General features: G+C 40.3%; 1 protein-coding gene across 1 annotated transcript in view; it reads right to left on the bottom strand.

Moving 5' to 3' along the window:
• The window catches only part of LOC111872535, a gene marked incomplete at its 3' end in the record, with an annotated part of 319,037 nt that overhangs the window by 16,366 nt on the left and 278,745 nt on the right, over positions 1-23,926 (bottom strand). Inside the window, exon 2 of the mRNA XM_023866554.2 lies at positions 1,185-1,390. Within this exon, the coding sequence (XP_023722322.1) occupies positions 1,185-1,390 (206 nt within the window). The remainder of the gene's footprint in view (positions 1-1,184; positions 1,391-23,926) is intronic.

The raw sequence follows: 23,926 nt of genomic DNA, 5'->3' as shown, positions 1-23,926 counted from the left end.
TTCCGCCGGTCGCGGTAGCCGAGCGGTCTAAGGCATGTACTGTCTTCGCTCGCTCGGAAACCGGGATCGTGGGTTCGAATCCCACTCAGGGCATGGATATTTAGTTTGTGTGTGTGCGTTTTTCTGTGTTTGTCTACAGGTAGAGGCCTTGCGACGAGCTGATCACCCGCCCAAGGAGTCCTACCGAATGTGTAAGATCAAGAAAAACCGAAGTGAACTGGGGAGTTCATGGAGGTAGGCCTAGGCCCACTGGGGTTGTAGTGCCAAGGAAAAAAAGAAAACATTCAATTCCATACAAAGGTAAGGTTGTCCCTGTGCTTAATTAATTAAGCACCACAAGATGAAGACGAACGGGTATTGGAGGTATAGCTCCAGCATTATTAACCTCGAAACTAGATGAATGCGAGTGGTTAGCTTCGCGCCCCGGTCGCCTTACCCTTTGGGAAAGAACCCCGATACCCATTGGATAGGAGGCTGAGTGGACCACAGAGCCATTGAGGACTCTGTGGTGTAGAAAAGAATCCCTTGTCCCTGCTCGGGTTCGAACCCCGGCCGTACAGCCCGTCGCTTATACCGGCTGCATTATCCCGGCTAATTAAAGCCGTATACTGATCATCGACATACATAGGCTGTATCTTACATCTTATTTGTCACAATCATCATGGGACACATTAACAACGTACTTAGGTACAACTACTATTCATTATTAGAATAAGATTTGCAATATGCTGGCACGCCGGGGGAGAAGGTGGTAGCGTAGTTGGTTGAGGCACTATGCTACAAGCCGGAATGTCGCGGGTTCGAGTCCACATGAGGTGCAATTTTTCAGTTGACCTAATCCTTCCAGCCGCAGTATGACCCTGGTGTCGACTCAGCTCCTAACAGAAGTGAGTACCAGGAATCTTCCTTGGGGTGGGGGGGGGGTAAAGAGTGGCCTGTGCATAAGACTGACAAACTTACCGCCATCTGTGAGCCGACTGTCTAGAAAATTTGGGACCCTCGACGTCTGACAACCCTATGGGCATTCACCTCCTGTTACAGGGATAGCTTTACCTTTTTTACCTTACCTGTTGGCACGGCGTCAAGAGGCGGCAGATGTATGGAAAGCCTGGCTCTACAGAACAAGGTAAAATTATCTGAATAACTAATTATTGCTGATGAGCTAGGCAGACATTTGAACTTACGTCGAGTGTGATGCCAGGCGTGGGGAATGCCTGACTCTGTGGGTCATAGTCGGGCATGTACCTGAAGAACTCGCATTCGTCCTTGTACCACTTGACAGAGTACAAGTTCCTGCTCTCCAGCTCGTACTCACAGATCAGAGTCACCGGCTGAAAGATATCGGCCGTTGCAGGAACTTTCAGGCTCACCAGCCGCAAGCCTCGAGCTCCTGAAGAGGAGAAAATTGAAAGTCAGTCACGTGACACACCAGCACTTGTTCGTAAACACTTATATCATACATGAACGTCCGTCTGCTTGATATGAAAAAGTGTTTGGTTAGTTCTGATATTCACGTAATAGATTTAAATTTTAGAGAATACTTCAACACACCATATTTCATTCTTTAACATCCTACAATAAAACATACTTTGTACAAACATGGAGATAAATTATACATTAAAACAAAACAATTACGCAGGAAGTCGAGTTGGAAATCCTAAAATGTTAGTTACACTGCAAATGTGACAACGAAACATATTTAAGGTCCATAGGTTCTTATACTCCATTAAAAATGGTTTCATTTTAAGAATTAATAGCCTTCTTTCTTTCATACGACACGGACCGCATTGAAAACAAACCGTCCAACAATTCTATTATTACGTGTGAATTCGTTGTCGCGGTAGCATTTGTATCGGGCCGTTGCCTTGCAACGGTAACGGGATACACATACAGACACACTGACTAACGGGAAGGATATATGAATTATAAAGTTGAGATGTGCTCAGGTGCCGTGATATGTATCAATTTCATAAAGGTTTGTTCGCGCATTCGGCAGATAACAGGGGGGATACAAAAGCTCAAAGACAGCATGGTGATCTCATAAGTCTATTTTTATTATTTTCTTAATAAGGAAAATGGGGTAGAAAAACATGCGAAATTAAGAGGAAATAATTTAAGCTTAATATTCTATCCTGTATTCTGCTGCGCAGTATGCAATTCAGAAAGAAGTGTTTACATTTTTGAACACCTAGAAAATATTTTTAGAGTTTAATATATTTATTTACAGGGTACGAAATACGCTGGTGAAGGGCACTCACTAATAAACCTTCACATTAACATTAAATTTTAGATTTCGTTTCTACCTCAAACTGATTTAAGAAGCCGAACACTTGCGACTCTAGTTTAAGTAAATACAAGAAAAAACAATTTATGAAAATAAGCAGAAAATTTTAGTCATGCTGTTAGATACTCAACAATAAATATCTTTCAGCAACGGCAGAATTGCTTCCGGAATGTTCCAGGATCAAGAACAATGACCTACGCAACATAAGGATTCGAGATTTGAGGTTCTCACTGTGGTGATCAGGAATAGTGCTGTCTTCTAGGCAAAGAACTGTCGAACTTTCGGAGAAAAGTCGGTAAGTTTTGCCAGATAGCGTCAATAATTTGGACAATGTGCGTTCTGAAAACCTCTGAACACAAAAGCATTCTTAAGTTAAATTCTTAATAACAAGGAACAAAATGTAAGAGAGTGGATTGGGATTCATGGCATGTTTCATGAAAATTAACCAGCATTAGTCAATCTCACTATAGGCAATTTTTACGTCAGACGATGAAAGGAGACCGGCGGATGTATGAGAGGCTCCGACTGGTGAAAGCCTCCCCCAGAAAATATTGCATGTACTCAAAATAACGCATGCGCCCGGCATTTCAGTCAGCATACATTAAGACTGGTTTACTGGGGAATTAGGCTTCGATTTCCTGAAGAGGAAGACATTCATCTGGACCCCATTGAACCTATGTCGGCTCTGTACTCACCAATCCTCCAACCCAATGAGTACCTTGGATTCTTTCCCCGGGACAAAGTGCCGACCGGACTTGGCGATAAGACTCTATAACACTACCAAGGCTCACAGTGGGCTGTAACTAAGTACTCGTATATGGAACTGAGTCCTTATTGAGAAGTCTCCTGTAGCTCAGCTACTCAAATATTTCCCAACACTTTATTGAATCTGAAACTTCATTACAGTGTTTACAAGCAATCTCCACTTGTTCCAATTCTGAGCCAGATTCCAAAGAATTCGGCAAAGTCCGAGGCCTGTGTAACATATTGTAACACATGTTTTTATGTTAAGGCGTTGTTAGTCACACACACAACCCCAAAGCATGGGGACTATCCCTTGTTGGCTGTCCGCGACTGCTTATTTACTATATTTGAAGTTACGCTTCGTGTCTGAAGGCCGTCTCCTCCATCCGCAACCTGAGGACACACCATACTGTGGTTACAAGGGCCCCACTTGACATGTTACTTTTGCCTTTCACTACTATCCGCGATTTTAGTCTAAGCCCTTTCAACAAAACACACAGCGGATTTAGCCGAGTCCACCAACGTGCATAATGATTGTAGTGTGTGTATGGGTTAGAGCAGAGACGTGTAACTGTAAGTTGCCTCCCACAGTACAGCCGAACCACTCTCCCTCCACTTCTTACCATACTCCTCACGTGAAACCCCGTGGCCGTGATCTAAAAACCCAGCGCATTTACGTGACAAGGCTTTTACTGAAGGTATGTTTGTGATGCATCTCGGAACAGTTTGTACAAGTGTTTTTTTAATGGACCTTCATTGTGTGTTCCTGATGTTAATGAAAATCCGATGGTTTATTATGTGTTTGCAGCTTATCCTTATTGTGACTTCCATGTTAAATTTTAGCAAACAACGAAAGAGTAATGCCCCCGCGAAGCAACACGAATGATGTTTAAAGAAAACGGACATATTGCATGTTCACATTGAAATTTTATAAATATGTACAGAGGAGATAGGAATTATTTCTCCTCTTTTCCCATTTTGGAAACGTGATAAATGAGTGTTGGGGTTGCCAAATGTTAGGCCTATATTTCGAGCAGTGGGTGGCCGTATCTGCAAGTGTATTCATGTGCGGACGATTGATTGAAAATCGGCTTTATATCTGCATGTATGTGCATGTTCTTCGCGTTGATAGGGAGAGGGGAGAGGTTGCAGAGGCGAGCTGATATCACTACTGTCAGCAGATCTACCGACAGCTTGGGATCACAGCCATCTGTCACGTACTGTCGCCCGAGGAGAAAGGTGTCTGGGTGCGCTGGCAACATTAAGATCCATTTCTAGCAATCTAAATGCTCCTTCACAGGCATTCTGTCACGGTTTCTCTCGATGAGGTGTCCCAAATATTATGGTCCTTATGCGTAAGTGGTTACGATGTGGAACTCAAAAGAAAAAATTATTCTTGGTTTAAATTACTTTCATTGTGAAGTCAGAGTAATTGAAGAAGGCGGTGTACTCCATTGGGGTACATAGTCTGCTCTCCAACTTTTTTTAGATATTGAGTACATTATTTGCCTCGATTTTAATGTCTCGCTTGACGATATATTGCTACAAATACTAATACAGATGCCATAAAGCATACATCCGGGCTTTTGATTACACATTTTATTAAACACTCACTATTTATAAAAGTAATTCAAGTGAGACATGTAAGGATTAATGAGATGAAAATTATTATGTTAGAGCTGCTCTGGTTTCTTGTTTGGCTAATATTTCAACCCTAAAAATGGAAGCAGAAGTATCATCCGAAACGCCGGTAAACCTATATCAGACGACACGACGTAACATTCCACATGACGGTATTTCTCAGAGTAACCGCGGTGAGAAAATAAAACCTCAGAATTTAAGTAACATTTTATAAGGTCAGATATTTCCGAGAAGTTGCAAAGTCGTGTTGTATCTTCAGGTACAGGGGCAGTTACGTTGCAACGTCTCAAAGTGAAATTAATTTCGGCTCACACCTTTATTATATTTAAATTGTTTTCCCCTTTAGTTGGGTGGGACTAAGTCCACTTGGTACTGAGGCCACTTATGGCCTATTTAACCAGCCAAAGATGATAGATGAAGGTGATTGTGGAGCAATTGGTACTCGGAGGAAACCTGGCCCAGCGCCAATTTGTCCACCACAAACCCCACATGACCAGAACCTGGCTCGAACCCGAGCATCCGTGGTGGTGGAACCAACTATGACGCGGCCTATTTCAAAGTTTAATCGAAATTCGTTCGTACTTTTGGAAATGAGAAAGAGGTCAGATGGACAAAACACGACCTGCGTATTCTACTCTAACTTCATAATGCATGTCCTTGTTCGAGTGCAATGTTTGGATTTGCACTGTGTGTACCTTGTTTTCTGTATTGTATTTTGTTTTGTACTGTTCCCTTAAGTTATAGAATCTACTTGTCTGTATCAGTGCAAGTTCTACTGCCACCGGGTGAACACCCAATTGCAGTAAATAATAATAATAATAATAATAATAAAAATATATATATCTCTGATACCACAGTACTGCTATTCTACAGTAAAGAAGAATAAAATAATGAAAGCCACATTAGGAATGTAACGAAGAGAATTTTTGTTACACCCCCTGTCAGATCTGACGAGCAGATTTTCTGGATTTGTAAGTGTACTGCTATCTGTGGCTTTTGGTGGCTTCGCATTTCGTGCAAGTAATTTAGTAAGAGTTGTGAACGCGTTTATCTGGTAATATAAGTTATAGTTCTGAGCTGAACCACTTCTAAGTGAAAAATCTGGACCATATATTTTGTACAAATATTATGTTTTGGGACATTATCCGTCGTCTTGTCTTTATCTAAAAACCGTCCTGTTTATTTCTGAAAACATAATGTTTCGGAGAATGGATTCTGTCTCTGTCTTCGGGTAAAACCTACTCAGTTTGAGATTGGGACTAGTTCTATCGATTTGGCCCAAGTACGCTGTTGAGATGTGCTCAGGTGCCATGGTGTGCATATCAAGTTTCATAAATATTGGTTTAGGATTTCAGAAGTTCGTGGTGGGGGGTGAATACAGAAACAGACACAACGACAACCAGGTGCTCTCATAAGCTTACTTTTATTTTTTTCAAAATTATGAAAGTAAGCTAATCAAGTGGCTGTGAATCAACATCTAAACTCATACTCTAAACATTCCTCTCTAAAAATATAAGAAAATTCTACTGATTGCCACTTATTTGATGACGAAATCAACATAAAATGTCTTACACTTTATGAACAGAACTTATGTAATCACGTGAAGAAATAAATGATTTGAACTGTCCCCATTTCAGTGTATACGGCTCGCATTATGGGCTTCAAAGAGGTTTCCTACGGGAGGAGAATAAGACAATAAAGCCATTTTAGTTACCCTAAATCACAGAAAATAACTTTATAAGTCTAAGCTAGACAGTGACAAAAAACGGCAAGGACAGGGGATTTAAAACAAAACGGAATGAGTTTCATTTTGTATCCTTTCTTCAGCACAAGAAAGGGGGGTGGGTGGGATTGGGCCATAGAATTGATCCTGGGGTTTATTTCTTCATTGCGGGGACTGGCATGGAATAAGTCTGTCGGTTGACGTTCCTGGGAATGGGTTTCCGACATGGAGTAATTAACTCATTACGCGTCCATAGGCTACAGTTTTGCTCCGGTCGGCTGAGCCTCCTCCTAGTGCCAAACTCTTTCAACTCTGCTAATTAAGGGTTCAGTCAGACAAACGAAAAGCTTCGGTTTCTAACTTGCTGCTAGCTAGACATCTAGCTGTCTTCTGGCTGTTGCAAAACCACTGAGCTCTCCCCTCCTGAGGTATACTCTCTGCCTAAACAGACCGTGCACATAACCCACGAGAAGTATTAGTTACAACCATCACACCACGGGCAAGCTTTTAGAAAATCCGGTCGTGCAGAAGATCAGGAAACCCTTGCTCCTAAAATGTCTTCAAGTAAATACTGTCATGTGTATGAGAGACTACAGATAGGATTTGGTTTGGTGAATGGATTTACTGAACACTCACACAAACGACTCGGAACTACAAGCTATTACACCGCCACCGTTAATGCACACAATTCACAAATCACCACAGCACACGTTAAGCATTTTCCAGTCTGCTGTGTCTTCACCAGCCCTTCCCTGGCAACGGCTTCTAACGTTGGAGATTCTTCAGTTTCACGCTCTCAGGTCCTCTTGTCACAGACTCCAGTACAGAACTGACTGAGTCGTCCCAAATTTCTTGAAGATAACTCCTCGCCATGGACCAGGTAGAAATATCCAACTTCCAAGAGTGTTTCTATTTTTGGCGTCGATTCGTTGCTGCGGGAACGTGTTTAACGAGCCGTTGCCTAGAAACGTCATTGGTATATTCGCATATCTCGCGATCATGCGTAGGAACGGCTCTACATGCTACAATAATTTGAGGACCATAGAACCAAAAATGAACTATGGCTGACGTAGCGGAGTAGCCTCTGCGGGTCCTGAAGTTCAGAAATTCGAACTTCGGTCCGTATCGCAACTATCATAAAGAGGGATTGTGTGGTTCTGTCCAGTCTCTCCGTCTCTCCAGTTATACACTGGGGCAGTGTTATGCAACAAGCTGTACAGCTTCTTTCTCAACTTTTCTTCTAGGGGCCGCGCCATAGCTCAAGCGGTTAGTCGATGGCTTCTCACCGCGGCGGCCCGGTTTCGATCCCGGATCTGGTCACGTGGGATTTGTGGTGGACAAAGTGGCGCTGGGGCAGGTTTTCTCCGAGTACTTCGGTTTCCCCTGCAAATCTTCATTCCACCAATTGCTCCACAATCAACCTCACCTATCATCTGGAGCTGGTACAATAGGCCAGAAGTGGCCGCAGTACAAGGGACTTAGTCCCACCCCACTAGCAATAAAAAAAACACCCGAGTTACGGCAAGGCCATCCCTTATTTCAGTTACTCATTTAAAGTTTAATATTTTGAAGTGGGGACCACAACGAATCTCCCAGCGTCTCAAGAATCACCCTTGAGGGGTGCATTGTGGCCAGTTAGTCCGTACCTCACATAAAACACCGATGTGTGTGGCTGTCACTTCCAATACTGCAGTAAGCATTGGGCAACGGAACAATAACAGTTACTGCATGTTTGTAATTAAGCAGTGGCAGAACCACAGAAGGTTTCAGTCTTTGAGGGGCTCCGTGTACCTTCACGGTGTTCCTATGAAAAGGTGATTCCTGAATTTGGAGGGGATGTACAAAGCTATTTTGTGAGATTTTGGTATGAAGTTCCTGCCATGCTGACTATGACGGTTACAGTCTTCTGGGTTGTAATGCCGTATAGTCTGCTAAAAGCCATCCAACATTTCGAAGGAATATATCACATCCAACTTCAGAGTCGAAGAGTAAGTCGAGCAGAAAACCAAAAGTAGCAGACAGCAGAATAAGTTTCTGCTAGTCTCTTGCTTGGCTTACTATTGGCCCTGAAGATGAAGACGATATATTCCTCGGAAATTTCTGTTGAATTTCGCCAGGCTCCATGGCGTTATATGTCAGGAAAGAGAATTGTTATTTGCAAGAAGTTCACAGAATTGTCCAACAATGTAGAGAGTACCGGAGATTGTCCGTTCGCAGGTTTCTCATTTCAAAACTTTGGAATGAAGTGAGATAAATTTAATATAAGTGAACCTTCATAATAGTCTGTCAACGGAATTAAAATATTTCTCTTTCAGTCCAATTCCATGACCCAAATTTACATGCAACTCACATCGAAAACAATGTATCATATCTCGATGTTGCATACCGTACACGAATACTTTGCGAAACACAATGTAGGAAAGGAAGTGAAACACTGACGACAGGTGTATTGTATGTCACTTAATGTGGCGTACATACCCGTTGCTAAGTGGTGACTCTGTAAACAGCGGCAGTTTCCAGGTAACGCCCGCGACAACAGAAGAGCGGCGTTTTCTGTGATCCACGTCGCTGCCGTTCCTAGGAAATGGTTCGGTAAAGACGTTCGCGCGGCAGCGGACAAGAAAGCAACAGCAAAAGAATGGTGTTTTCTATATGGTCTGAGCCGGAAAGTTATAAGCAATGAACAAAAAGGGGGGAAATAAAATATATATGAGTCTTAAACTTGGCGGTTGTCAAGCTTACGACTGTTCAAGTGATTAAGCTGCCACTGTAGCATAAGATACGCAAGATAGGCATGATCTGCTCTACAAAGCCTATACTGACAGAAGACTTGTGCGTAGTGCAAAAGCAAGAAATTTTCAATAACATGTTTATATGCGAAATATACACTTAACGAAAAGCCAAGCATATTCGTAACAGACAACCCCATCTTCTCATCAGAGAGGCTGTTGCATAAGGGCTATTACCGCAAGGGTTCAGTTGGGGAATATAATCTAATATAATCTCTGGTCGTGAGTCTCAAGGGGCTTGACATAAAGATAAACTGATTGACGGTAAACCGAAAGTCGCAAAGTAACTCTGACTTTTGGGCAACAAACAACATATGAGTTTGGTTTCCAAGAAGTACGGAGGCAGAAGCGACCAGCCACCGACGAAACTGACCGATCATCAAAGAGAGCGGCATTGCAGAACAAAACGTCGCCCGCCTTAAATATCCTCCTCCAGGAGGTCCTTGCACCTCTTTCTTCAAAGACCGCTGCTTATTACGGATACACTATTTATTTAAATGCTGGTCTTTGATGGTCTAGGACACACTCACTCGTCTGCTATTTAACCCTTGATTTAATTCGTCACAACAGACTGACATAATTTTGCTAATTGCTTACGGCTAACTTGGAGCATGTCATTGGAAAAATAAATTAGATATCGATGTAATACCTACCTAGCCTCCAAAATATCCCAACATACATTACAATTAACCTCAATGAACCTTCCGGCCCTGCAAAAGGCAGCGGAATATCTGGACTTTCTTAGTCGATCGCAAATTCTCAAGGAGGACTATTCACATTAAGTCAGTTATCACTGAGTTAAAATGAGATAAGAAAAAGAATAGCTGCAGGAATTTCCAAATTACTCTTCTTACTTTCAATAACAAAACTTGTAGTTCAATAAACTACTGGAGAAGCAATATTCATGCTCTGGCACAATCTCGTCATCTCTGACATTTAACAGTAAATATTTTGAATCGGTCTGTACTTCTGGAGGCACGCATCAGTCCTAGCAAACGGGGCGAAAACTTCGATAATACGGCGACACAAAAGCGATTTTTAGCTTCAACAGTTTCAAAGGAAAGCTTTTGTTCATTTAAGGCGATTCGGTGCTTGTTTCTTTGCCTACAACCGGATAAAATGAATTAACAGTTGGAACGTGATCTTCTTGTTAATACACACCGATCCGCAACCACGGAAAATGCGAGAAGAAATCTACGGTTTAAAGAGTTCTTTAAGGGTACAAATTGCCCTTAATTAAATACGACATGTTCAGCATTGTTAAAATACATTAAGAATCTTATTGAACATTTTCCTTTATCTGGGGAATATACCCTGCATATGACATACAATATTCAGGCAAAGATAAATTATCAAGAAATATGCGATATGATAAATCAGTCGTTGGCACAAACAGTTAAAGTATCACCACCATTACAGATTTTTCGTCGTATTATTAATACTAAATTAAAAGGCCGTCAGGTTCAGATAAGAACGATTTAAAATATTGTCAATTGTAGTGAGGGTTGCGTGACTTATAGAAGGGTTTTGGATTGGATTATTTGAATTTACGAGTATTGACACCTTATATACTCAATTTATAACTACAATTAACTATAGAGCTATCGCTACTTCCACAATTTAAAGTTGACTATTACACACATTAGTGTCTTCAGTCTCCACTTGTCGTATCTCAGCATCGGAGTCACAAGTCTCACTGTCACTGCAGCACATTGTGAAGTCTTCTTTCACAACCTAACTCCTTTCTTGCCATTTCTTCTCAATTATTCTGCGAACTGCCAACTTCAAAAACTCTCACAATTCTAATTCTGGCTGCCTGAGATCCTCGTTATATAGCCTTGGGGCGGCCCCCACAGAAAACAACGCTTCCTCTATTGTTGCTTCTTGATTCGCTCCCGTAGACATGTGTTTACAAAACCGTTGCTTAGCAACGTGCATGGAGCTGACCACAGAAAACACCACTCTTCTATTGTTGCACGCGATCGCTTCCGCGTGAATGTGTTCACCGAGCCGTTGCCTAGCAATAAACTACGGCTTTCATGCGTCATGTCACAATATTGAAAACCTTCCGTTTCTTGCTTGGCTTATTCTTCACTCTGAAGACGGAGGCGATATGTTCCTCCGAAACGTTGAATGACCTTCAACGGAATACACGGCGTTATATCCCAGAAGACAGAACTTTTCATAAACACCGCTTTTAGAACCGCAAATCCTACGATTTAAAATATTTTCTGAACAATATGAAAGGCAGGAGACATCTGCTCAAGTAAGAATCCCATAGATAACACCCCTCACCCAATCAGAGAGTGCGAAGACAGAAAGAAGGGAAACAACGACTAGAGAGTGAATATTATTACGATACATTGACCTAGGTAACGCAAAGTAACCAAGAACTACAAGAAATTACATGAAGAGAAGCTTAAACTGGGATTAACGGCCGTGGGGATCCGTCGCACTGACCACGTGCACCCTCTACCCGCAAAAGTTGGCATTAACTTCGCCGACAAGCGGCGGTCGCTCGGTCGGTATAGTTCGCTTGCGGACTGGAGGCCACGGAGCTGTTGTTAAGGAGTTTAATAATTTGTACCCTGTACAAGCAATCATTACTGCAACTAAATCCAGAAGAAGAGGACAGGTGAGACAAGAAGCTCATATTGGGAAAAAGACGAATTCAGACTTTCTGGCTGTGACGCTGTACACGAAGACAAAACTCCAGATATCTAGTCGGAGGACAACACTGTCACGATTTAGACTGATTTTTTTTATTGCTGATGAGGTGGGTCTAAGTCTGTTGTACTGCGGCCACTTCTTGCCTATTGTACCAGCCCCAGACGATAGGTGAGGGTGATTGTGGAGCAATTGATGGAATGAAGATAGGCAGGGAAAATCGAAGCACTCGGAGAAAACCAGCCCCAGAACCACTTTGTCGACCACAAATCCCACTTGACCAGACCCGGGATCGAACCATGGCCGCCGTGGTGGGAAGCCAGCGACTAACGGCTTAACTATGGCGCGGCCTAATTAGACTGATAATAGACGGTGTTTGTTTTTGTAATTCTATTTACTGGATTCTTAAGACACATGACTACTAGTCGTTATAACCGTTTTGCTAATTCACACAATTTACGGTTCATTAGGGCACGCACTAGTAAAGGATGTTTCTTCTGATTAAACTATTTCGGCTTTCAGAGGACATGCCACATAATTAGACATTTATTAGAGAAATAGGATGCGAAAATATGAAGGGATCAGAAGATTACATTCTTGTTGTGGAGATCAATAATACTAACTGCAAAGTGCTCAATGGGAAGTCTGGAGAAGTTACAATTTTTCCTTACATCCGAACATGTGGGCCGAGACAGCTCAGTCGGTATAGCGATAGGTTACAGGCAGAACGGCCAGTGTTCGATTCTCGGCAGAAGCAAGAGATGTTCCTCTAAACTACAGGGTTCAGAACAGCTCTGAGGCCCACCCAATCTGCTATCCAGTGGGTAACGCAGTTATTTCTCCGGGAGTAAGGCGGCCGTTGCGTGAAACTGACCACTTACGCTTTACTGCAGAAGTCAAGAACGGTGGAATTATATTTGCACTCCTCCATACGTCTTCATGACGTGGCGCTGCATTAATTAAGCACAAGGAAAAATTTACCTTCACCATATCCAACATTGCAACGTATTCTTCTGCCCGATTCTTTTGCTCTTTTGGTAAACTTTAATTCCAAATGCCAAAGCTCCGGATGCTATCAATTCCCAGATTAATAATGAAAACAAATATGGTTCTGGAATTAATTTATTACCGATTTATTGACACATGCACTGAAAGAGAGAAGTTTTATAACCACCGTGGGCTTTTGTTAAATAAACTCAGAGATGCAAAACAGAGTTGTATAAGAGCAGATCTCCGAAGGTACTACGTTATCGCGGAACCTCGCAACGCTGAAGGAGACTGATGAACTTAAAGTTGCTCTATAATTATGCTCTCTTGTCAAAATTCATCGGAATCACTTCAATCCTAAAGAAGTTGGAATGAAAAGAAATTGTTCTTACCGTTTTGGAATAACTTTTAACTTGGAGATCTTTACGTTACACATTAAAATCCATCTCATCATCGCTAATGGAGCAGAATTTATTTAGCAAGTAACAGCAATGCCGCGTATTGGAGGCAGTGATTCAGTTCGTCTCCTGGTGCGAGTTCTAACGATTTCCTATCTTCCTCCAGCCAAGTCGCAATGTTCTCATTCCTTTCTATATAAAGTTTAGGCAATTCGTTCCTATTATAATATGATAATAAGAAAATGGAGTTCCACAACAATTTTATTGGACTTTGTCTTCTGTCTGAGATGCGTTTGACATAAGTCTAGGTCTATTTTTTCTGCAATCAGTTCCTCTTTCTTCTTCATGTAGTTTATTTTCATTATCTTTATTGTCTGCTTCCTGTATTACTATACAGTATTATTATACAGCCATCAACACATAATATTCATAATAAATAAACCAATACGAGTATTATTATATTATTATTAATTTATTATGTACATTTGCTACATGTTTCGATCCAGCTGAAGCATCATCAAGCGACTTTCATGAAATGCACTATCCGTTACTGAATTTTATTTATAATTTGGATCCATATTTATGATTATTAATATAAATTTCTTTACGATTCTTGTGTTTCGTTACATTTATTCAATAGTCTTAAAATGTAAAATGTTGTAACTCAGTTAAAAGTTTGAAGTCAAAACATTCAATAGTTTTTTTTTTGTTTGAGCGTTAAGTACAAGCCTATAATACTATATCGTAGAGTTTTTTTTTGGGGGGGGGGTTCCTTGGAATCTGCTTTGTTCTTCATTTTTTGTACACACATCACTTGACAATTTTCCTTATGGGAGTGGTGTATGTACTATTTTCATTTGCAGTGCCTTAAATGACGGTGGTGAAGTTATTGTGCATGTTGTTTCGTGTCTTGTAAAGGGTAGCACGTCTGCTTGCTATTAGATAGCGATTGTTCCCATTTGTTTGTTTGTTATGAATTTGTTATGTTGAGGGTTGTATAATAAAACTATATGGTTGTCATTATACTGACATTTATTAGTTATCTTTAAATTAAATTCAAAAGCAATTGTTTAGATTGAACCTGACAACTTTCGAGCACCAGGCATGGATTGTGAGTTAGTCTTAAATTAAAGAATAATTAAAATACATACATATAATCACCACCAAGCAAATGAATAAAGTAGTAGCCCACAATCCGATACGCCGCACATATACTGTCAAATACTCTTCAAACAACGGAAAAGGTCCAACAAAGGCACCCTTTTGTAAGGAATCAACCACTTCACAGAATAATAGAAAGAAAGGAAAGCAAGAAATAGAAGAACTATTACAAATATAGATCTGACTTATTCTTGTTATGTTTAACGATGCTTTCATGTTGAAAATTTGTGGTGCGTGTAATAGTATTTTGAACACTCTTTAACACTCAGATGTAAATCTACCGTTAATACGGCCTTTGCGACCCGATTAAAAATCGGTACTAATGGCATGAATATTGTAAAGAGGGCAAAGTTAGGCCAAAGGGAACACGCTGACTCACCGCATGCGCAGACAGCTCCGAGCAAGGCACGGACAACAGAAGAAAGTATCTAACGAAAACAGATGGGAAGATAATATCGTGGCATTTGCTTAGAGTGACTGACAGAAATCATGAGAATTCTCACCAGAATATTAAGATGGGTTGCTAAGCTCTCAGTACGATGTTCAGTGAATAAGTTATTTTAATAGAATCAATGATGTTCTTTCGATTGTACACAAAAATATGTGAAATTGAGAGACTTGTGTTTTGATTTTCGTGTTGATGCCTGGTGTGCTTTCCCAAATAAGTGCAGAGAACCTTACCTGATAATGAAACTCGACGGTTCAATAGAGGCAGCTGAGAAGAACTGAGAAATACCTACTCCTCTGTTTTTATTTTTTCTTGAAAAATATACTTTTTGAATTAAATTACGAATATATTGAATTATAGTTTGATTTTCCAAACTTCTAATGATTTTTTCTTAAAGAAACGAACGATGAAATTTGCTATCATAAAAATAATTCTACACATTTTTCCAGTAAAAATTAATGTGTGTTCTTACCCGCAAACTTGTGCCAAATCCATTTTAATACTGTCGAGTAATATAACTGCTTTCAGCGTTTCCTTACCAATATCTCGTACGCACTTACTGATACACCTACCCAAACTACACGTCCATCCTTTAGTGTGTCCTACCAATGCTCTGAGAATTGTCTTTGTGGCAGTTTCCTAATGAAAGTTGAAGTTCTCAAGGAATGACATTCTCTGTTACTTTTATATTCTGGTGGAAGAATTTACATAAAAGCTAAATGAAAAGAGAGTAGGGTCTTACTAAGTCTGGAGTTAAGAGTATGAAATAGATGGGGAATGCAAGAACTTACGTAAGAAGTAAGTTCTTGAAGTTTTCTCTCCTCCTCCTCTCTTACGGTTACTAAAACGAAGGAAATGAAAAAGTTCTAGTGGCGCCACGAGTGGAAGGAAGAAGAAATTGTTGACGAATTTTGAGGACAGACCTCAATGGATATCGGTGAATTGGTTACGGAGAGGCGGAAATGGAAAATGATACTCTCGCATATATGTGTGTGACTATAGACGGGTTTAGGATTGGATAATATATTTATTGACAGAAATCGAACTACGAGTAATTACAGCGCTATCGCTGATTTTTAGACTTTACAATTCACTAGCTCATGTTACATCTTCCCAGCGTTCACTAGTCGTATTCTGGCACCGGATTTTAACATAGAAATTGAAATTTTTCGATGTAACTACAGCACACATAAAGCCTTTTTTTCACAGCCGTACTATTGCAACTAACTCTTTTCTACACAGTCGGACATCCAACTGTCAACTGAAATTCTCAGCCTCTCTTGCAGAGCTCAACTGAAATGCCAACCCTCAACTCTCAATTGAGATGGTTGCCTTTAATCTCTTCTTTGTAACCACTTTGCACAGACCGGATAGAAAACACCTTTTCCAACAATAATTCTGTAGTCGGAGAAGCAGTGCTGCAGCCACCTGTTCACGCTGGTTCCTCGCTTGCGGAAGATGGAGGCAATACGTTCCACCGAAATATCGGTTTACGCAATATCTATAAGGCGCCACATCCAAGAAAACGTCATTCTTCAAAGAAATCCATTTTATTTTACATAAATGGACACCGGTACCCATGGGGCATGTCAATTGAAAATGACGTCTCTGGAAAATATGTGCGTAATTCAGACTGTAACATATTTGTCTTCTCTTGCAAAACCTGATCACCCACAGATTTCATTTATGTGTTTCGTCTGATTCTCATAACACTTATCTACTTTTCCCTTGAACAGCACTCATTGGTTTGTCTTTCTGATCGTGACGCAGTATTCTCTGTGAGGTAGGAACTGAAGTTTTCCTATTATTCAGGTGAGCGTGATGCATCAGAGACGTAAGCAAATAACAGCTAAATTCATCTGTGATTGATAAAATTTAAAAAAAAAATCTGATATTCTGTGTGATAATCATTACCCGGAATTCTTTGATAATCAATTATTTATTTACCTAGATATCTTTAATATGTGACAGGAGCAACTTTTACACCAAATATCAGCGTACGAAGCATGGCAGGGTTTTTTTTCCCTACAACCCATTAAAGAGACACTTTTTCAGGATTATTTAAGAATGGAATTTCCTGACAGATGCATCCATGGTTTTGCTCATCACCTCCAGCTCCACATATTCCCCCGTAAGTTAAATAGGCCAAGATTATTTCATCACACCGTCTCTTTTAACTCATCATTCATGTCCATTTTACATTCTGTTATTCTATTCGTTTGTTACAGTGTCTTGAAAAATTTCAGAGCCAACACTTGAATTCAAACAGTATTCCATTCATTGTTATTGTAAACCTCGTAATACAGATCCAAAAACAGCAAGTAATCTGAAATCCTGCATGTTTATACAATAACTACTTATATTACTTTCTTCTTTTTATTAGTGCATCATGGTTTTCGGCACAATGAACAGTAAGCAACTTTACAGCTCAAGAAATCAATGAATAACTGAATATAACACTACAGCAGTCAGCAAACGTTTAATTAATATACAATGAGATGAACTTCGTGACTCTGTGGAGAAACCTCCCACCACGTGCTCAGGATATTTCAAGACTTAACACAGGGAAAATTTACTGATTGAGATGTTCCTCAATTTCCTTTGTTGAAGCCAGAAAATTCCTGTGAATTCATAATATACCACGGAGTCTCATTGAGCACTGTTGGAGATCTACTCAGTGACAATTATTCTATCGAAAAGGCAGCGTTACACATAATAACATCCTTCTTTTGGCTCTTGAATTCTTGTGCAGTTAATTTTTCATGTTCCTAGATTAATCATGACACATATTGCCAATATTACAGAGTTTATATTTCCACAGTTAAAATACTTTTTTTCCTTGGCACTAGAGCTCCAGTGGGCCTAGGCCTACCTCCATGAACTTCTCCGTTCACTTCGGTTTACTAGATCTTACACATTCGGTAGGACTTCTTGGGCGAGTGATCAGCTTGTCGCAAGGCCTCTACCTGTAGACAAACACAGAAAAACACACACAAACATCCATGCCCTGAGTGGGATTCGAACCCACGATCCCGGTTTCCGAGCGAGCGAAGACAGTGCATACCTTAGACCGCTCGGCTACCGTGACCGGCGGTTAAAATATTATATCTATAATTTAAAGTGGTTTTAAATTTTATCGGAATTATACTTAAAATCATCTCTGACCTATAGGAGAAATGGATCTATAGTCTGTAATATAGACTACATTATATATATTATATACATATATATATAATATGGATATAGCGGAGCAGAAAATCACAATAATCTCTCACGACAACAGAAAGAAATCGAATTGGTAAGCCCATATCTTATATAAAGCTACTGCCAAGTTAACCTGTTAATACTGACTCCCCGCCTTTGTCAGATACGGAGCTTTTCCTTGCGCTGTGGGATATAGAGAGAGAAATTTGCACCCCTAACACGCCTAGAAATATGGGCGTAAATGATCTCTGGATGTAAGGATACACAAATTCTTAACCTCGGAAATTGATACGGAAGGGTAGGCGGTACCTTGAGCAGGTCTGCAAACTAGTGGCTAAGTGGAAGATACATATCCCTGCTTAAATTCGAACCTTGGTTATCCAAACTTAGCTTGTCGGGTTACTGATTCAGTTACATCAACTCGATTGCGTATCACAAAGATTAAATTGGAAATCATAGTAACAATTTCTCGGGCCACCCAGTACCTTCCTCTATTCAATTGGACCGAGATTAAAGAGGAACTGCAATGGAACAAGAGCTGCTCGCCTGGAAATCAACTGTTTCCAGTCATTGCTGAATATAATGAAGTCAATATAGCTTAACGTCAGAGATAATCGGAAAGTTCGTCTGAAAACTAAACCACTGTGTAGCGAAGCAGGATTCAGAACAGCTGGAACGGCATCAGAAGGGATTCATGCATGGAGACTGGAGAAAATTCGGAATGAAGGTCTAGCCCTCAGATGCAGCGCCTAACGCTCACATCATTACAGCCATGATTTGTTCACGCGCTTAAATTATGTATGAAATTGGTTAATGTACAATTTATTGCCGGGGGCATGCGGTAGCGTAGTTGGTTGAAGGGTTATCCTACAAACACGAAGGTCGCGGGTTCAAGTCCCGATGATGTCATTGGATTTCTTTCAGTTGACCTTATCCTTCCAGCCGCACTAGGCCCTGGGGTTTACTCAGCCTCTAACATAAATGAGTACCAGGAATTAATTAATAATTTTCCTGGGGAGTAAAGCGCTGCCGATGCGTAAGGCTGACACCCTTACCGCCATCTTTGAGCCGATTGTCTAGATAATGTGGGAGCCTCAACGTCTCACAACCCAATGGGCCTTCACGGCCTGGTACAGGGATAGCTTTACTTTTTACTATTTATTCCCAATATTAGGATCACAACTGTTCTAAAACATCTCAATACATATATTTGTCACAACATAGTGTAGTTCATTAAAAGTTGTTCTGCTCATTATATGAAGGTATTTCTGGGTTGTAACATCAATACGAAATTTATAACGACATTGAAAGGTTAAAATGTCTAAGTCAATTAAGTTGAAGAAACTGATATTTTCTTAATTCTCTCTGACATAGACATGCTTCATTAAATTCTAATAACTTGACTCTCAGACAACCGATTCCAAACGTTCAGTATCGCACCAGATATGGTCTTGAGCTCGTTCCATTCGCCTGTCATCCGACAAAGTTACTTTCCTTGTCCAGTATCCCCGTACCTTCGCCCACTAATCCTAATGACGTCTTTTCAAGCTACCAGCTTCTCTCTGCATTTATTGGGTTCCGTTGTAGAGCCCTTATTTTCATGCCCCTAAGATACTAGACCATGAAGCTCCTCTCAAACCAGTTCCCACTTGGTGTAAATGATTTTTAGAGTTTTACAATTGTATCTAAAATTTGGGTTAAAATATGCAGCAGTTAAGGTTGTGAGGAGTTCTGTATTCTACTATATAACAATGTGTAGTCTGGTAAAATTTACCGTCGTTTCGAAGCAATATGTCGCATACACTTTCAGGAAGAAACCACGATGAAGCAAGCAGGAAGCAGTATCAGCAAAGCTCTTCCATAAGCAGAACTGCTGTTTGCTGAAGCTTGAGAAGCAATCTGCAAATTATTAATGTCCTCCTTACATAACTTCTCTGCCCCCCGTTACTTTCCACATGAAACTGAGCTGCAGTCAGCCAAAACGGTGAACCAAAACACATTACTGGCCTGATATTCAGACATAGGCTGTAGACGGGGGCATGTAACACGAACCTTAAGGTTACTACTGAACTGTCGAATAAACAAGACATGCTGGTAGAGTCTAAATATAGAATAAGCACATTCTTCTTCTCCCCACTCGTGCTACATTTCCTGTCCATCTCATCCTCCTTTACTTGATCATTCTAATTATACTTGGAGAAGAGTACAAGTTATGAAGCTGGCATAAACGTATAAAAGTTTCCGCATTAAATATTCGTAATAGCTTCATGTCATATGTTTCTGGTATTTGTTTTGGAAACATAGCCACTGATATCAATTATTAGTAGAGTAAAACTAATGCAAATTCCTACTCATGTACGCATATTCCTTTGTTTCTCCTTGTCCCGAATATTTTTTCTCAATATGTGGTTTCCGGTGCGTGATGTGATGCACAGTCCTGCTTACTGCAGTATGTAAAGGGGCTGGCTACACGCTGAAAGACCGGGGTTCAGTTTCGGATAGCGCACAGAATCTTCCTGGTAGTCATCATGTCCGGTTTAGCAATGATGCTCATTTGTGTCCTATTGCATACTTACGTGGACAAAGCGGGCTCTGCGTAAAGCTGACCATTGAGTTCCAACTGGAACCTACATCCAGAATACGTACATCTTTACATTCTCATCAATAACTTTTCACGACTCGGTGTTTAAAATTATGGGAATATTTACTTTCGAGAAACAAGCCCAGTTAGAATCATAAAAACAATAGAAGAAACATACTGATAATTATAGTGTTGGAGGTCAAAGGGATATAAATAAGTTAATAAATTTCTAGAACGTATTTAAAACTGAAAACAGTTAACGCTGCTCTCACAGACGCAATATCTGTTTCTCCACTGGATCGTTCTTCTTGTTAAACTAAACCTGATGTCAGTTACAGAGGCCATTTTCTGAAATAATATTCAGAAGATAGTTGTTCTCTTTTTTATAGAACCAGATAAAATTCGTAAATATATTACTGTTGAGCTATTAAAATTTAAAGCAGATGGTACGTATATCAATACTACGCTGCGACTAATGAAATTGATTAGCCGTAAATGATTCATAAATAATTGAATACCATCATTAAAACTTAATGGATATTTTGACACCATTACGTACTTGCGTACGCTCCATAAACTTCAAATTAATATGCAACTAGATTAGTGCCGTATAAAATTAAGTTAATAATCGTAGATTATGTAACTATAACTTAATTTTTGTAATAGGCATACAGGAATTTGACCACACGCAGAATACAACATATATTAATGTTCAGATTGTGGTATTCTGGGATATAACGCAGTATAACTTTGCTGAAGGAGGAGGTATTAGGCTGGGGCCACACGAGCGCACGAAATACATCCCTTGCGACGAACGTACTTTATAACACACGTTGCTGAGGACACCACACAGTTGCAGAATGAGGTGCGTAGTTTTCTGTCTGAAATGGAGTCAGAAGACAGCGTAACATTCGCCTTTCTTGTTTATTTCTACAACGGACGTCACGACGTTCGTTACAACGGACGCATTTTGTGCGCTCGTGTGGTTCCAGCCTTAGAGTGCTCCTAAACTTCAATGTCCGCCGCTTAAAATACAGAGTATCACGTCCAAGAAGACCACAATCTAAAGGGTAACTGTACTTTAAACCTCGGAACACAGATATTTATGCTGTTTTGAAACAAACTTATACACTGTCTTTGAAGAACTATTGATGCGCTACTGCAAATTCGGAATAATACAATTCAATTCTCCGAAATTCTGAATGTTATAAATTTTAAGAATGTATTTTTCAATATTGACCCCGAAACTTAAGAATTAGCAGCCATTGGATGATAGCTTCTGCGACGGAATGGGTCGATAAAAACTACCTTGAAATACGAAGATGATGTGGTGAATTTTGTTATAACAGTGTTACAGTTGTACCCTGTATACTTTGGCACAGGGCCGAGAATATTTCAGTTGCGTTTCATTGTTAAGATGGAACGAGTTAATTTGCTTATTTCCCTGTATCCTACAAATATTCTAAGGCGGCTGGAATATTTTACGATATCAGAATAACTGTGCAAGTATTCTTAAAACCAAAAATTCTATCTTTTTTCACAAACTACATTCAAAATAGAAAATACTCTAATCTAACTTTTCAGTTGAAACAAAAAGGGTTGTTAAATATTATATTTTTTCATGTCAGGAATGTATATTTTCAACATATATTTTCATTGTAAGATTTGAGGCTTTCACGGCGGTGACTATGAAGAAAGCAGTCTTCTGGGATTTGGCACCGTATACACGGTGCCAAATCCCAGAAGACTGCTTTCTTCATATATTTTCATTCATTCCGGTTCGAAGAGAATATATGCAAAAATATATCATCCTCTGTGGCCTTCAGTCCACAAGGGAACTATACCGACCGAGCGACCGTCGCTTGTCGGCGAAGTTAGTGCCAACCTTAGCGGATAGAGGGTGTCGCGTGGTCAGCACATCGGATTCCCACGCCCTTTAATCTCGGTTTTCTAAACCAGAAAAACATGTCATGTAATTATAAGTTAGCAAATTATAACACCCAAATTGTATAAAAGAAAACACTGCAAATCAGATAATCGTTCTGTCATTGCAAAAAACAAGTGTGATTTCACTTCGTACAGAATGGGGTTTGATTCAGAGAAAATTATATTTAATTGGAGGCGGTTCCAAAATTACCCTGCTACAGGCATGAAAGTTGGCTCTGCCGTCACCATATCGGCTTTATGAATTAAGCTGTGTCTAAGATTCCTTTCTTACCATTCCCGATATTTCATTAAGAACAAGATGAGATATTTCTGCACACGTTGCTCAGCCAATATTTCATAACAACATTCGTAGGAAATTATTTCATAATTCCGCTAAAATCATAAACACTAGACAATAGAAAAGGTAACAAATTAGTTGACTTTAAGATATACAAGAAAACACCGCGTGTGTGACGTACGTGTGTACGTGTGTATATAATCAAAACAGGTATGGCCTAAAGGCAAGCTTCCAGTTACCAATCACAGCATATCATTAAGCAGAGTCCGGTCTTCTGTGTGTTACGTAGTGCAGTTAGGGGAGACTACACTTTCCGCCCACGGAGTCTTAGGCCCTTCGTCCACCGCCGCAATGCAACTGCAACTCGGCTACAACTCAACCGAAATGAAATGAAACTAAACTCGAATGCAATCTCGGCTTCGTCCACCAATGCAACTCTTTTCCAACAGTCTAAGGCCCTAGTTGTATAGACAAGGATATTTTTCCACAGCCTGCACAAGTTTAATACAAAAATCTTGCTCTGACATCATGTCTGTTGCTCGACTGTTGCATTCAAACTGACACGTTCAGTTGCGTAGCAACTCGTTTCCGATCGGTTATCTTCGAGTCGGGTTGCAGTTTCTTTGGTGGGAGAAATTCCTATTATTAACAGGGGTCAGACTATTACACAAACCAGCAGAAGCGAGATGCAAGCTGCTGCTCAAGATCCATGTTATACGGTCCTCCTAAACGTCGTGATCCCTCCTAATTACACGGGATTGAATCCCGGATATCATTCTCTTGTTTATTTACTCTTCCTTCAGTTTATACTATTTAATCTATTGAGGGCAGGAAACTTATGGGATCTCCAGGTCTGTTCGGCATCAATAAACATTGAGTTCGAACCTCACAGAGAACACCGATTTGTGTGGCTGTCAATTCCAACAGTACAGCACGCACTAGGCAACGGAACAATGACAGTCACTGCATGACAGTACGTAAAGCAGCACATTTTTTAACACCACATGGGAATTCTGACGTTGAGGGCATGCCGTGCACGCCCATCACTTTTCGATGATAACGTGCGTCATGTTTT

The sequence above is a fragment of the Cryptotermes secundus genome, unplaced genomic scaffold (assembly GCF_002891405.2).
Source record: "Cryptotermes secundus unplaced genomic scaffold, Csec_1.0 scaffold690, whole genome shotgun sequence".
NCBI lineage: Eukaryota > Metazoa > Arthropoda > Insecta > Blattodea > Kalotermitidae > Cryptotermes > Cryptotermes secundus.
The sequence above is the reverse complement of the archived record's forward strand: the minus strand, read 5'-3'. Positions and strand labels throughout refer to the sequence as shown.